The 16,798-nt window shown below is 41.5% G+C and overlaps 1 protein-coding gene across 2 annotated transcripts in view; it reads left to right on the forward strand.

The window, feature by feature from the left end:
- LOC145340938 (ephrin type-A receptor 4-like) overlaps nt 1–16,798 on the forward strand; it is a 123,837-nt gene that overhangs the window by 20,258 nt on the left and 86,781 nt on the right. Inside the window, exon 4 of one of the 2 annotated variants that reach the window (XM_080185542.1) lies at nt 8,003–8,137. The exons of the other annotated variant lie outside the window; for it this stretch is intronic. Within the exon in view, the coding sequence (XP_080041668.1) occupies nt 8,003–8,019 (17 nt within the window). The 3' untranslated portion in view covers nt 8,020–8,137. Of the gene's footprint in view, nt 1–8,002; nt 8,138–16,798 lie in introns of those variants that run through there. 2 annotated transcript variants of the gene reach the window in all.

Genomic DNA, 16,798 nt, shown 5'->3' on the forward strand with positions numbered 1-16,798 from the left:
TCTCAGGCTGGTTTTGGAAGGGGAGAAAGTGCTGCAATGAGTTGTATTTATTTATTTGGATGGTAGCAGAGCAAGCTGGGCTGATGCTGCTCCATTGAAGGACACTGCTCGTTTTCTGCTATAGTTATAGAGTCGTGGAGCAATACAGCATGGAAACAGGCCCTTTGACCCAACCAGTCCATGCCGACCATGGTGCCCTCCCAACTATTCCCAATTGCCTGCTTTTCACCCATATCCCCCTAATCCTTTTCCATCCGTGCACTTATCCATATAAAATGTTCTGCTATATTTGTTTTCTATTAAACAACATAAAAGTTAAATAATTTAAATATTTGAAGAATTTGTCATTTACAGTGGCTAGGATTATCTCAGAAGGTGGGGTAAGTCCCATGTGCAGTTCTGAGCCTGGACAGGCATGCAGCGGGAATGGAGCCGCAGTCTCCCCAGAGGCGACCTCTTAACTGGTCGATGGCCTGACAGCCAGCCCTCCAATCAGCTCTGCAGGTTCAGCAGTGCCACAAAGAGGTGCTGAGGCTCTAAGGAAAACGAGAGAGCATCTTCTCGCAGGAGGGACAATGCAGCAAGCCCTGAGGATCGGCATGCTAATCCCTTTCGCAGTGATATTGGGACCACATTAGAGCTTCTGGTAGCCTCCCTCTGCTTTCCTGCCTGCGAGCTGTGGGTGGGAAAATCCTGCCCAAAAATATTGTCACACTAAAAAAAATCAGAATTCTTGTTTGCAGTGGGAGGAGGACTGTCATTTGACACAGTGCTGTCACTGAAAAATATTCAGATGGGCGGGATCTTCCTGCACCCAGCTCATTTTCCAGTGGCAGCGGCAGCTCACCATTGGCTGCTGGGGTAACCTTCCAGTCCCACCAATGTCTATGGCACTTCACATGCCTTGCCCATCCTGCTGGCAACCCTTCAGTTGGATCACCTTTGAGAAGATCCTGTCACCAAGATGGGCTGGAAAACCCTGCCCAATGTGTCTACTGGAGTTTGCTTCGTTATAGCTTATGTTTGGAAAGAGGTTTTTCTGAATACATTTTCCCAAGGACAACAATGGATTTTAAATTGTGTGACAATGCTTCCAAGTAGAAAAGAATTATTCAAATAACTGATGTGCATTCTACCATATAAATTCTTAAGATATAGGAGCAGAATTAGGCCATTCAGCCTATCATGTCCGCTCCACCATTCAATCATGGCTATAAATGGGAAATAGTTGTTACTATCCTGAGCCCTCATTTTGTAAGTAGTGCAGCTTTACTGCACATTCTTTCGTGTTGCCTATGTATAGTTGCTCGCGAAACCCACGCAGAGTCGGGGAGAACATGCAAATTCCACACAGTCAGTGACGCAAGCAGGAATCGAACCCGTGTCCCTGGCACTGTGAGACAGTAGTGCTAACCACTGTGCCACCATGCCACCCTGGTTAAAATGGAAAGCCCCTGAGAAAGGTATAGGGATCACAGTACATGGTTAACTCTCACCCATTGATTGCAATCAGGCAATATGCCATCCATCCTATTCATTGGCTAGATGCATCTGCAGGAGGCCAAATTCATAACTCGTAGCACCACTAAAAGCTGATTTGCATTGTGGGTGGAGCAGCTACAGGGATGCATGGCTGAAGAGAATCTGAGCTGCAGGAGAAAGGAGTGGTACAGCTGGGGAGAGATTAACTCCAAGATTTTGAGACTTCTCACTGGAAGTCTTGGTGGGCGGAATGAAAAGGAGGAGCGATATCATGTATCAGCAACGGGGAAGGACGTTCTTCAGATGCAGTGGAAGCAGCTAGCTGTGAATGCCAGGAGTCCAGTGCTGCAAGAAGATCAATCCTCAAAAACAAGTAGTCAAAATCAAATGGAAAACTGACTATTGCCCCTTGATATTACCACCAAACCCTCACTGATTGGCCCTCTGCTCCATTGGTTCAGTCTGCCGAGAGATGGGAAGTATCAGGAGCAGTGATGTTTTTCGGCTGTCTGCCGCCCCTTCTTTCCTTTCCCTTTATCTCCCACTTTGTTCTCCTGTCCCATTCTGTTGGCAGGAGCTTTGCATGTCTCCTTGGCAGTAGTCAGGATGGCTGTTCTGTCTCCTTGGCCTTTGTCATCTGTACATAATTAAGGCCATATTTAGGGTAGATCTTATAGAGATGGCCTGCTCCACCACACAGTGGTGTCTGTTTTTAGTCCTTTGCTTGATTCCTGCCTGCAATCCTTGGAAGATCCCCTTCCAAGTCACTCACCATCCCCATTTGGAAATATGATCACCGTTCCTTCACTGTTACTGGGTCAAAATCTTGGAACTCCCTCTGTAATGTGGGCGTACCTACACCACATAAACAGCAGTGGAAGAAAACAGCTCACCACTACTTCCTGAAGGGCAATTAGAGATGGACAATAAATGCTGGCCAAAAGGCAACCCGCATCCCACAAATGAGAAAAAGTGCTGATTCAGATGTAGATCAAAATGTTTGGTGCAGTTGGAGGCCTGCCAGAAATCCTGTGGTGGTTCAATGTGCCAAGAGGTGTCTGGTACCAAGTTGGCAGAACTTGAAGCCCATCCTTTCCAGTGTGAGACAGCAAGCCAATTCCATTCACATATTTGTCGATCCAAACATGATGGTCGATTTCTCAGCTTCTGTTGTGACACCAATAACGTCCGCATTCTGCTATAGGCTTCTGTCATCATGGATGTGAATTATAGTGTGCAAAGGCATTCCAGCAATCTGCTCTCTGACAAATCTTTCAGATTGCTGAGGCGCCACCTTGGCGGAGTGGCAATGACTCCATCGTTGTGTGCTGATTGATGTCATGATCCGCCTACTCTGCAAACATCTGGTGAATGTTCACTGTGCGTGCACTAAAGCAGTCTGGTGTCAGGTGCGAGACACTACAAGTATGTGCATGCTATTTGGCCACCATTTTGAAGTTTTTAGTTTTAATAATAAATTGGGGCTAATTTGTCCCCCATTCCCTTTTCTATTAAGACTGCATCATCCCTGAAATGTAAAACAGGACTACACTGGCCACAGTTTCACTTCTAGGTAAAGTCACCATTGTACCAGGTGACCATAGACTCCTCCTCCCTTTTGAGGAGAAGAGCTGACTGGTAATGATTTAACTTGAGGGTCATCACACCTCAGGCGGAGGAGGCAAGATTGAAAGGGTGGACATTCAAGAATAACCTCAGCCAATGTTGGAATTGAATCCACACTGTTGGCATTGCTCCACATCATAAATCAGCCGTCCAGCACACTGAGCTAACCAAATCCCTAAGTTCAACAGCAGTACAACAGTGTGGCAAGAATTTGTGTTGTTATTTAATGCATTGCGGAAGAGGCTCTTGTAATATGAGCCTTCCAGGATAATTACAGCTCCATTGTTTTTCCTCTGCAGTAACTAATACATTGTGATTCAATATCAACACCATACCAACCAAATAAAAAGAATATATTTTCCTTTTAAGGTAGAGAAAATACAGTATCTGATTGTGCTTTGAGGAGATCTTTTTATTTGAATAGAACAAAGCATTTATCTTGGCTTCTTCTGTTATATGTTACCCTATTTCCCTGTGTGACTGCATCTTTGCACCACATTTTTGAGATGGGTTTTTTGTCCGCAAGTTATTGTTTAGTGGGAGCGGATTAATGGACCCTTTGTTGATGTTATCCTTGCACAATATCAGATTAACTTCTTTTATTGGTGACAGAATTCTACACCTCAGTATCATGTGTTCAACCAAAGAAACAAAAGCAAGTTAAGAGGAAAATCAGAGTTGTTTTCAGTTTTGTAGGTACTGTAGATTTCTTGACTCAATGGCCTGATTCAGATTTTGTTGCAAAGCAACACACAACATTCATCATGCTTACAGTTGCCTGCAGACTTTATGTGGAATTTTGAGCAGTAAACTTCTGCAACTGGGCATCAATGCAGTGCCCTCCATGGGGAACCTGCGGCCTGTGTGAGCAAGGAAGGCAGCAGCCTGCCTTTCCAACCAATCAGATTGAAGAATTCTCACAGGGACATGCAAGGTGGAATTTTATCAACAAAAACTTCCATTCATATAGCACCTTTAACATAATGAAACTTGCCACGGTACTTTATAAAACATCATAAAACCAAGTATGACACAGGCCACTCAAGTTGATCCAAAGACCAAGAGCTTGGTTAAAGAGGATATTTGAAGGAGTGTCTTAAAGTGAGGTGGAGAGGTGTAGGGAGGGTAGTCCAGAGTTTGGAGACCAGGCAAGTGAAGGCACTGTCACCAATGGTATAACAATTGAAACTTGGGCAATATGAGAAGCCAGAATTAAAGGAGTGCAAAAATTTCAGAAGGTTATGGGTTGGGAAGGAGAGTCATTATCATAGAGTCATAGAAACCCTACAGTGCAGAAAGGCCATTCGGCCCATTGAGTCTGCACCAATCACAATCCCATCTGGGATTGCCACATCCAATGGAAGAATCGTAAAATCATGTATATGTTGCAAAATAGAGTGAAAACAAGCTGGGAGTGAGAGATAAAGATTTAAAAAGATAAAAGAAAAAGTAAAAAAAATTAAATACTAAAGGAACTCGACTCCAGACTTGTAAAATTAAATTTCCATTCCAGCGAGGTACATTGACAGTAACTTATTGTTAAACTTTAATTTTCATCTGATGCAATGTTACGGCCTCAACTCCATCTGGCAATGGATAACTAATGGGTCAGTAATAACAACTTAATGGTTTTATGTAGATTTTAATGCCAACTTGATGGTAGCGATGTAACTAACACAGCTTGTGAAAGCAGAGTAAACTTCTGGGCCATTCATGCCTTGCTGCCAGAGAGGATGGAGAATTTGGTGCTCAGCCAAATCTCTGTTAGCTGTAGTGGGACAGGAGAATCCCACTGGTGTGAATGGTCAGAGAATTTCATCCTTTGTTTTTACATTTGACTGCATTTTGCAGACTTTGCAAGTTCTGGTCTAATTTGCTTCAACGTAATGGTGAATGTTTTTTGCTTCTTGGCTATTCTTAATGCAAAATTTGGGCCACTGTGGCATATTATTTGGATTTTGTAGCAGATAAACTGCTTTAGTTTGGGAAGTTGAGATCTCCCGAAAATGCTGCACGCTCAGGACACTTTCAAAGCATTCACAGGTATCATAGGCAATAACTGCATTCGGAATATGTAATCGGACCATATGATAGTGTTAAGAACCAATCAGTGTGAAAGGTTAGTGGGTGGCAATCCACAGAAATCTTTACACAACCATTTCCTTGTTGAAGTTGGAGCCCCAGCACAGAAATCAATAAACTGGTTGTAAATGGGTTTATGTGAAAAGTGAAACATTCCAGATATTGTGCCCAGTGGGGATTGGGATGCAGGCTAAATATAACCTCCCATTCAGCTTTACACCATAAGTGCTCATTGTTAATAGAAATCAATACATGGTTAACAACCTCTGATAGCCTCAAAAAGGAGCAGTTATTGAGACAATTCTTGGTAAAGTAAATCCCAATTGCAATGGTATGCAGCAATGTGAATAACTTCAATTCAGTGTTTAAGTATCACATCCTTCTACTAAACACCAGACTTTATCATCTCTGGCTTTAATTTGACTGATTCTCTTGTCCAGATTTGCATTACTGTCAACTGTTGATAAACCAAAAACAAAAGCACTTGAGTTGGAGATGAGCTGAAATGAGTAATGGGAATTGTTCCTTGGACTCCTAACTTTGCACTGGCCCTTTAAGCCGTATGAAAATTAAAATTTCATGCTTAATTTAACTTGTCTCCAATTGTAATCATGCATCCATAGCCACAAACCAAATGAATGTGTAGTTCACAGCGTACTTGCATTTTCTAAACTAAGGTACGCATTGAAATACGGGAGGGAGGCAGTGACTTGGCAGTCATCCAAATGGAACATTTCAAATACATCATAGATTACACAAATACAGCTTGATTGGTTTGTGGATGTCATCTGAACCCTGAGAATGGATTACAGCCTTCAACCATTCCCCAGATATTTATTGTTTTTGATATAATACAGCAATGCTGAATGGTATAAAGTTAATCATCCTGACACTCCAGCATGCTGAGCATGGTTGCAAGGTTGAAGTAGCATGATGCTTGACTGGAAGATATAGAGTGCCTTGTGGTGGGTGCTGTTGTACTGTGATAATTTCCTCCTTTGGACTCCATTTTCAGCATTAGCATTGTTCGTGTTAGAATGGCCAGTGTTGTGTTTCAAATGCCAGTGGTCAGTTTACAGCATATTTACCTTAATCAGCATAGCTAAGTTTGGGATTGGACTGGTCCAGGGAGCACACAAGTGATGTGAAGAGAAAATTGAGCAGAACTGGTATTCGAAGCAGTGTCATTTATGTCACAGTAGGGGAACACAATCTCAGCAGAACCTGCAAGGGTATGACAACCCATTAAGCGATATTTTAATACAGTGATCGTTAGAATACAGCCTGTGCTGAAAGAAGTGAAAACCACTTCATTTTACCAGCTATAATGATTTGAAATAATGATTTTAGTGATTTTAATGATTTAAATGGTTTTAGTCTCAGCTAGTTCGCAATGTTTATTGGTACTAGCATTAAAAATACGCCCACAAAATAATAGTCTTCGAGAGGCCATAAAAAGGTGGTTAGTGCGCTAAATGGAAAAAATCTACACTGCTGCACTTATGAATTTGGAGCTGAGGTATGTTATTGGGAAACTTGACTCTGGATCTAAATGCTAAATATTCAATGCAGAACAATTAGATTCAGTGAGTTCCTGTAATAGGCTGAAGCTATTGTGATTAAAGTAGATCAGGTTTCCCTTTTCAGACTTCATTGGAAAAATGCTACCTGCAATGAGCCATCAGGCTGGTTTATCCAGAGATTTTTTTTAATTTCTATTGGATTCTGATTTCATATTTTGGTCTTTGCCAATATGAATGCACTGCTATACAAGACTGTACAAATGCAGAAAATACTGTTTATTTTGTTCATTCAATGGGTGTGAGTAACTTTGACAAAACCAACATTTATTGCCCATTCCTAATTGCCCTTCAGAGGTTGGTAGTGAGCTGTCTTTTGAACCACTTCATTGTGGTGAAGATACACCCACAGTGCTGTTAGGGAAGGAGCTTTAAGAATTTCATCCAGTGACACTGAAAGAAGTTTTAGTGCATTTCCAAGTGAGGAACGTAGGTACCTTGGAAAGTGGTGTTACCATGCATCTGCTGCCCTTGTCCTTCTAGATGTAGAGATCACACATTGGGGAGATACTGCCAATGAAGCTTTGGTGAATTGTTGGAGTGCGTTTTTCTAAATTATATATAGTACAGCCATGGTGCGCCAAGGGTGGGGGGGTTTGATAAAGTTTTAGGCGTGGAAGGGGTGCCAGCCAAGCAAGTGTTTTGTCCTGGGTGGTACTGAATTTTACTGAGTGTTGTTGGACATACACTCATTCAAAAAGTAGAGATTATTCCATCATATTCTTGACTTCTGTCTTGGAGATGATTGAAAGGATTTGGGTTGTCAGGAGGTGAGACATTCATCACACAATATTGCCCTTTGACCTGCTCTTGTAGTCACAGTATTTTTATGGCTGGTCAAGTTAAATTTCTGGTTAATGATGATGCCATGATGTTGATAATGAGAGATTCATTAATGGAAATGCCATTGAATGTCGGAGAGGAGATGGTTGAATTTTATATTGTTGGAGATGATCATTGCCTAGTGCTTGTATGTTGCAAATACCACTTGCTACATTTTAACCCCAGCATTAATGTCGTCCCATTCTTGCTGCATGTGGTTCATTATCTGAGGAATTGCAACTGGAAGTATATCCTACATAAGAGTGAGCATTCCCATGCCCGATCTTATGACGAAGGGAAGTTCACTGACAAAGGAGGAGAAATGGTTGGGACTAAGACATTACTTCAGGAACCACTGCAGTCCTGGGGCTGAGATGATTGGCCTCCAATAATCATACCCATCTTTCTAGTTCAATTCCAGCTTTGACACCTTGATGGCACGTGTGATCAAATGCTGCCTTGATGCCAAAGGTAGCTGCTTCATCTCTGGAATTTCAGCTCTTTTGTCCATGTCTGAACCAAGGCTTGAATGAGGTCATGGCAGAAGGGAGTTTATTTGTGAGTATATGTTGCTTGGTAGAACTGTTGATAATCCTTTCCATTTGTTTGCTGATGAAATAACGTGATTTGTAGAAGCATCGGGCTTTTGGTGGTTTGTGTGTAACTAATGTATTTGCCTGTTCTTTGTGTAAATAATAATGGCAATGCAAATAGTGTTCACTGTCCAAGAGAAACTTTCCAAGTTAAACATGGGAATCCAGAACTTGCACCCCAACAAAGCTGTGTCAATAGACTCAGCATTAAAGTCCATAAAATGGTGTTAAATTAGGGTCTCTATCTCCTAATTACTCACTATGCAGACAGTAAAATATTGGAGCTGGCACATTCAGCAGTCAGTGAAATTTTAATGATGTAATGATAATTGCTGTAAATAACCTCTTTGGTTCTGAAAACATAACTTTATAAGTGTGGAGTTTCTTTCCTTCATATGCTAATTAGTGTTGGAGATCAAAAAATAATTAAAAGATAATTTAATTTTTTTCTCATTTTTCTAATCCTATGTCTTGCTCCCAATCATTATTTCACATTCTGTACATAGTTCAAGACTAGTTTATACTTTTTGGTTTAAACTCTGCTGGAGTGAGGGTAAATTTTAACCCCCACCACCCCCCCTAAAAAAAAATCCGGCATCCTGGATGTTAAAAATCAGAAATCCAATCCCAACCCTCCATTTCTGGTTTTAACTGAGGTTGCACAGAGGTGGGAAACCAAGCTCTACAGAAACCGTGGGCTGCCAATTTAAGTATTAAAATGAGCTAGGATGCTTCATTTTTAAGCACAGTTTAAAATCTAATACTGGCTGGTTAAGCTTTTCAGGAAAGCCACTGGCAAAATGTGATATGAGGATTGCTGGATCCAGGCAGCTAGTGTCTTTTCACTTACCAGCTGGATCCAGTACAGCTTCTTCATCCAACCCATACTAGTGGACACATTCCTCCCCACCTCCCCAACCAAGCACCCCTGCCCATTTTCTTTCATAACATCTTCAAACTGCCCCTGGCTTGTGCTGTCCAATGATCCTGGCCTCTGAACTGCCTCAGGATCCTGATACTCCCCCAACCCTAGCCTTTCAAAAGGCCAGCCATTCCCTGGGCCAGAAAAATGCTAATCTAGGTCCTAATGCTGTTGGAGCCATCGGGCAACCCTTTCTTCCAAGCTTCCTGACTTCAGGCTAGACTCGAAGGGCACCTCACGGGATCAGATGCAAGATGAGAACACTATTCCATTCACCATTGACTGAACATTACTGGACCTCTGGAAAAAGCAAGCAAAGGAAAAAGAGTGCATTTCTTTACAGAGTGGCTCTCACAACATCAGGGTGTTCCAAAGCATGTTACAATCAATGATATACTTTTGATGGACAGTCACTATTGAGAATAAAGACAACATTATTTGTAATGTACTGAAGACTGGATTAGACAAGTGTGACTAAAGCATTTCTGAAACCTTGACACAATTATTGTAATATTTGTGTAAATCAGAGCAAAGAATACTGCACCTCATGAAGGATTCTTTTCCCTGCTTGGGAGACAAATTCCTTTAGAACCATGAATTTTTTGAAAATTAATACTAGCAATGAAGAATGAAACTGAATTTAAAATGATTGACTTCCTGAATTTAGATGGGCAGTACGTTGGATCAAGTCCATTACAGATGTACATTCATCATTTCATCATCTGCTTCATCCAAGTGATTCTTTACATGGATGTGTTAGAAGGGGAAAACCTGTTCTGATATGTCCCCAAATTATGCCACATCAGAATTCTGAGGTGAATGCATTATTATCTTGATGGTCAGCTTGAGTCAGTAGTAGCACTCTCATCTCTTTCATTAGAAGGTCATGGGTTGAAGCCCCACTCTAGATACTTAGCATTAAAAGAAATAACTTGCATTTGCACAGCACTTTTCACTACCTCACTGTCCCAAACAAAATACTTCTAAAATGTAGTCACTGCCCCAAGGAAACACAACAGCCAATTTGCACACAGCAATTCTACAAACAGCACTGTGTTCATGACCAGTCTATTGTTAGTGATGGTGATTGAGTGTCAAATATTTTCCAGGAGAGTGGAAGAGCTGCATTGTTGGAACTGTTTCCTGTTAGATGGTGAAATATGTCCTCTTAGGTATTTGTAATCGTCTTGAGTCATTATACCATGAAGAGCAGGGAATTTCCTGGTATTTTGGTCAACATCCGTCTTTCATCATTCTTAATATTAAAGGTCAAATTCATAAATGATAGTTTTGAAGTGGGTTGCCGTTGCATCAATCAGTTCCTGCAATATTCATGTGTCAAGTTCACATAACACATCAGGACTTTCAGAAGGATGGAAAGCCTGGTCTGACTCTTAACTAAGCAAATTAGTTCTGAAGTATCACATAATAACAAGCTGTTCAAAGACATTCCAAGGTTATACATAAACAGCTTCCCCCTTGTGTATCCTTAATAACAGTATTAATAATTATGACAAAATTTAGATTACTAAAGACTGCTGCAGAATTTATCTCATCTTCCAAAATTAGCACTCAAATTATGAAGCAATAAAGTAGCAGGTCAAACTTGTTTGGCAATTACAGCAAAGCAAACAAGCATTTTTGGTAATAACATAAAGATCTTCCTTTTGTAAGAGATGCATCACTAAACATCTGAAAATGATGTCTTTTATCACTAACTTTCAATGCACAGTAATGCTTCTAAACAAAGCTGCATCATAACAAATGGAATCTGAGGATTAGACTCAGGATTCAGTTCAGCTTCTATTTTACTATGTGTTCTTAAGTGCATTTCAGTGAGATGTTTCATTTTGTGCCATGATGAAGTAGGTGTTTCATTTCTTTGAATTCAAGTTTGTTAATTCCTGAAGAATCTTCAACACAACATTATTTTTCTCGACAGAAATCCTAGTCAGTTACCTCTTACAAACTTAGCAACCACTAAATCAGGGCCATGAAACACAGGAGTTTCAAGTGACACGTTCTAATTAACTGTCGGGTTATTTGAGGAATGCGAACCACAATTAAAAACTTGCCTTGGCAGGAGACGTAAACAATCAGATCCCACAACCTGGACTTGCCAAATAATTGTGCTTATCATAACTGACATCCTATCTGACTGTGGCAAAGGTTAAAATTTCCCTCCTTGTCTGTGGCAAAGGGAAAATCTCCCTCTTCATTCTTCTCAATCTCTCTTCAGCCTTTGACATAGTCAACCAAACCATCCCCAGCTCCAAAATCTCTGTGGGCCAACTGAGTGAGACTGCTCTGACCTGCTTCCATTTTTATCTCTTTAATCATAGCTAGAGATTACAGTTGGAGCCCAAAATCAGCCATGATGGTATCCATTGGTAGAGCAGGCATGACAGACCATAGGTTCAACAAATATCACCACCTCCCCCCCCGGCTTCCTATTTTCCTCAGCTCTGGTGAAGGGTCATCCAGACTTGAAACATTAATTCTATTCTCTCCCTACAGATGTTGTCAGGTCTGCTGAGATTTTCCAGCATTTTCTGTTTTTGTTTCAGATTCCAGCATCCATAGTCATTTGGCTTTATATAAGGCCATAGGTTCTACTCTGCTCCTATTTCTTGTGTTCTTGTAATCACTTCCAATGGCGTCACTTTCTGCTACTGCACAATCACCCGAGAATCAATCCCTGACCTTCCTCTTATTTCCCATCTACATGCTGCCTTTACTATCAGAAGGCATGGCTTTAGTTTTCACATGTATGCTTATGACACCCAGCTCTACACCACCTGTACTGGCTCGACTCCTCCACTGTTGACAAGTAGTCAGACTGCTAGATGAGCATAAATGTTCTCAAATTAAATATTCTTTAGACTGAAGCCATTGATGTTGGTGCCACTCCAAACTCTGTTTCCTAACTACTGACTCCAACTCTCTCCCTGGCAACAGTCTAAGATTATCCAAGTCTGTTCACAAGTTTGGTGTCACATTTGATTCAGGGATGAGCTTCTGACCACATGTTCATACTATCACTCAAACTACCTTTCTCCCATCTCCGTAGCATCACTCAATATCACCCCTGTTTTGGCTCATCTATTGTTGAATTCCTCATTCTTGTCTTTATTACCTCTAGACATGACTATTCTAACACACCCCTGGCTGGTCTCCCATATTTTACCCTCTGAAAACTTGTAGTCATTGAAAACTACATTGCCCATGTTTTAACTCACAGTATGTCATGTTTCACCATCACTGCTGTATTCATTGACCTGTGTTGGCTCCCAGGCAAGCAACATCTTGATTTAAAAATTCTCTTCCTTGTTTTCAAATCCTTATCTCTGTACCCTCCTCCAACACCACAATCTTCCAGGCTGTCTGTGCTTCTTAATTCTGGCCTCTTGTAAATTCCCAGTAATAATTTCTCCACCACTGGGGGCCATGCCTTCAGTTGTCTTAGGCTCCCAAGATCTGGAATTCTCTTCTCACATCTCTCAGCCTCTTACCCACACTTTTGTCATTTGAGACACTGCTTAATAGCTACCTCTTTCACCAAGCTTTCCATCAGATGGCTTAATTTTTTCTTTGTGGCTTGGTGTAACACTTGGTTTTATCTTGCTTTGTGAACTGTCTTGGGATGTTTTGTTACGTTAAAGGTGCAATACATAAACATAAATTGTTATCGTTCTTCCTGATACTTCCTGCTGATTGACTTCTGTTGCTACAGACCTATTCATTTTTGGTTTGAATCACATTAGTCCTGTAAACTAAGAACTTATATGTGATGGGTGATATGATTGTTGTATTAAAGATCCAGATGTAGAATTCAACTGTTGTGACTGCTAGCAATATTGAGCTAGTTGTATACATATAATTTAATGCCCAAATTATTTGCAGTTAATGAGGAACAGAGAGGAAAATCGTATTACTGTACTATAACCTTTTAATATGGATGACCTTGAAGCACAGTTCAGTATATGTCCCTCCCCTAGCTACAAGCTAAGTTAGAGTCCCTGTCCTGCCTGTTATACAAGAGGTAAGCACAGTAAGAAGTCTTACAACACCAGGTTAAAATCCAACAGGCAGCACAAGCTTTTGGAGCACTGCTCCTTCATCAGGTGAGTGAGGACTTGTGTTCACAAGCAGGGCATATGGAGACATAAACTCAATTTACAAGATAATGGTTGAAATAGTTGGCAGGGAGCGCAGCTGTTGGCATGATAGTCGGGACGCAATGTTGTGTGTGTCTAAAGCACACCTGTTGGACTTTAATCTGGTGTTGTGAGACCTCTTACTATGCTTATCCCAGTCCAATGCCAGCATCTCCACATCGTTACAAGAGGTACCCATATCATGGTGTCCACATGGTACCCATTATCACCATCGTGTTGTTCATTGTGCTTGACCCAGTAACAATCTGGAAGGACTTGAAGGAGTGTAACTTGGACAAGATAAGGGAGCACAAGCACTATCCAAATTAGCCACTCTTAATAAATGAGCCCAAACCATGAGTATCTGCATCTAAGTAGGCATCAGAAAAAAGCTGGTTCCTGGCTTTCTTTCATCTGATGTACACATGTTTTTAAAAATTCATTAATGGGTTGTGGGTGACACTGGCTGCACCAGCATTTATTGCCCATCCCTAATTGCCCTTGAGATGTGTTAGTGTGCTGCCTTCTTGAACTGCTGCTAAATTCTCCCTTAGTGTACCTGAGCAGGCACCGGAGTGCGGCGACTAGGAGATTTTCAAGTAACTTCATTGCATTGTTGATGTAAGCATACTCATAAATAAATAAATATTCCATTTGACCTATGTGGTATAGGTACACTCGCTGTGCTTTTGGCAAGGGAGCTCTCAGAATTTGGCCCAGAGACAGTGAAGCTGTTATATTTCCAAGTCAGGATATTGAATGGCTTGGAGGGGAACTTTGAGTTGGTGGTGTAACTATGTATCTGCTGCCCTATCCTTCTAATGGTAGCATTCATGGGTTTGAAAGTTGCTGTCTGGAATGCGTTGCCCGGGGTGATGTTGGGAGCCGGAATGATAGTGGCATGTAAGGGGCATCTAGATGAATACATGAATAGGATGGGAATGGATGGATACAGACTCCATAAATGCATACAGCTTTAGTTTAGGGAGGCATCACGGTCAGCACAGGCTTGGAGGGCCAAAGGACCTGTTCCAGTACTGTACTGTTCTTTGTTCTTTTGTTTGAGGTTTGGTGAGTTCTTGCAAGACATCTTGTAGATGGTACACACTGTTGCCACTGTGCATCAATATTGGAGAGTGTGTCATTGGATAACAATTAGGATGATGCAATTTGGCCTTCACAAAGTGGGGCTACTCAAGGGAATTGCAGCAGTTTGCCATTTTTCTGTTTGTAATGTACTAACTCACCTGCTACTTGGCATTAGACCTGGGAGCTGCCTGGTCTGTAACTCAGTTCCTCACTATCTTACCAGCAGGTCTACTGAGGGAGCTTTGAACAATTTTCTGAACTGTGACAGACAAATGAGGCAGAATCATAACTAAGGAACAGTCCTGCATGAATGGCCAACATTGTGAGAATTATTCTCAGAGACTGCAAACTACTTTGTGAAAAGAAGTGTTGCTTGTGGTCAATTTGGCACCCAGACGTAAGAAAGCCAACCATTGCATGTTAGAAAGGACTCTGAGGTTGCATGGGACATCTTGAAGTGCAGTACTCCCAAAAGCTGTTCTTCAAGAGTCCCAGGAATAAAAAAACGTGACATAAAACAGAAAATACTGGAAATACTCTGCAGGTCGGACAGCATCCACGGAGAGAGAAAAACAGAGTCACTGGGCACGATTTTCTAGTCCTACCTACCCCAGGACTGGAAATGCTCATTGAAGAACTTTCAATTGCCTCTTCCACCCACAATGATTCCCATGGCAGGGCAGGACTGGAAAATTTACCATATTCCACGCCTTTCATCCGAACTAGATTTTTTAACAGGGGAAGAGACAAACAAAGGGAAGGTCACTGATAAGCTGGAAAACAGGAGAGCCCAAATTACAAAAGGAATGTTGTCCAGAGCAGTTGTCAAATGGAATATTTATTTATTTATTTATGAGTGTCACAAGTATGCTTACATCAACACTGCAATGAAGTTATTGTGAAAATCTCCTAGTCGCTGTACTCCGGTGCCTGCTCAGGTACACTGAGGGAGAATTTAGCATGGCCAATGCACCTAACCAGTGCATCTTTTGAACTGTGAGAGGAAACCGATGCAGACATGGGGAGAATATACAAACTCCACACAAACAGTGATCCAAGCCAGGAACTGAACCCAGGCCCCTGGCACTGTGAGGCAGCAGTGCTAACCACTGTGCCGTCATGCCACACCTGATAGCAGATTAATTAATAATAACTGCTGTTCAAAACATGGGGACAGAGATGATGACCTGAAATTGTTGAATTCAGTGTTGAGTCCATTGGGTTGTAAAGTGCAAAAGGTGAAGGGCTGTTTTTCAGTTGGAACAGGATAGGAGGCGAAGGACTGAAATGTCAGGGTACGAGTGAAGTCGATCATTAAGAATGATAGTTGAACAGTTGATGAGAAGCTCAGGGACACACTTGTTGACTAAATGGAAATGTCCTCCCAAGTATAGAATGGACCACATTCTGAACACCAAACATAATATAAATAAATTGAAAGAAGTACAACTAAATTGGTGCTTCACATAGGAGTGTTTGAGCCTTTGGACGGTGGAAGGGGTGGAGAGAAAGGGCCGGTGTTGCATCTCTGCGTGCATGGGATGGTGCTGTGGGAAGCACAGAGGGCGCTGAAAGTAATTGAAAAATGGACCAGGTAATGTGCAGGGAATGGTCCCTGTGGAATGCTGAAAGGTGAAGAGAGGGGAAGATCAATTTGGTGGCGGCATCAAGATAGAGATTTTGAAAATAGCAGAGGCTGATCGACTGTATATCATTATTATTGTGGCAGCTATTAATACTGGACATTTACAATTCCAATACATGTCAGTGACAAAGGCACTGCTTATACTTTATGAAACACGTGGGCTAGGTCAGCTATTCAATCAAGTGTTGACATCCAATTAAGTCCCTATAATCTTGGCTAGTGAATCCCTATCATTACAATTTATTCTAACACAGCTGACTGCAGCGGTTAATATGGCTGGAAAGAGAAAAGCATGGAGACTCTGCATAAAAATTGACCTTCTCAAGATGGATGAATACAAAACAATTTTCTTGGAAGTTATTAAACACAAATGGAAAGATTTGGCACATTGTTATGAATTTATTTCCCCCATCCCATCAACCAGTGCAGAATTCCATAGCAAAAAGAGATAGTGGCAGCCTAGACTCTGACTTCTGTTACTGTAATTTTCAGCTTGTAGGCAAGAATAATGCATGTTATTTCATGCTCTGAACTTAACATTGTTCCCTCTTGTTGGATAGCTACTAAAATCCATTTAGTAGGAGACATTTACGGCATAGGATGTCACCATTCAGCCCAATCAGTCTATGCCAGCTCTCCATGCAGTAATTTCCCTGCTCTATCAAGGGACAACTGAGTTTCCTTTTGGAATTGTTGATTGTCTCTGCTCCCACCACCCTCATTGCCAGCGAGTTCCAGGTCATTATGACTCACTGTTTAAAAAAAAGTTCTTCCTCACATCTCACTGCATCTCTTACCCG

This window comes from Carcharhinus amblyrhynchos, chromosome 3, assembly GCF_965287045.1.
Source record: "Carcharhinus amblyrhynchos chromosome 3, sCarAmb.v2.hapA, whole genome shotgun sequence".
Classification (NCBI taxonomy): Eukaryota; Metazoa; Chordata; class Chondrichthyes; order Carcharhiniformes; family Carcharhinidae; genus Carcharhinus; species Carcharhinus amblyrhynchos.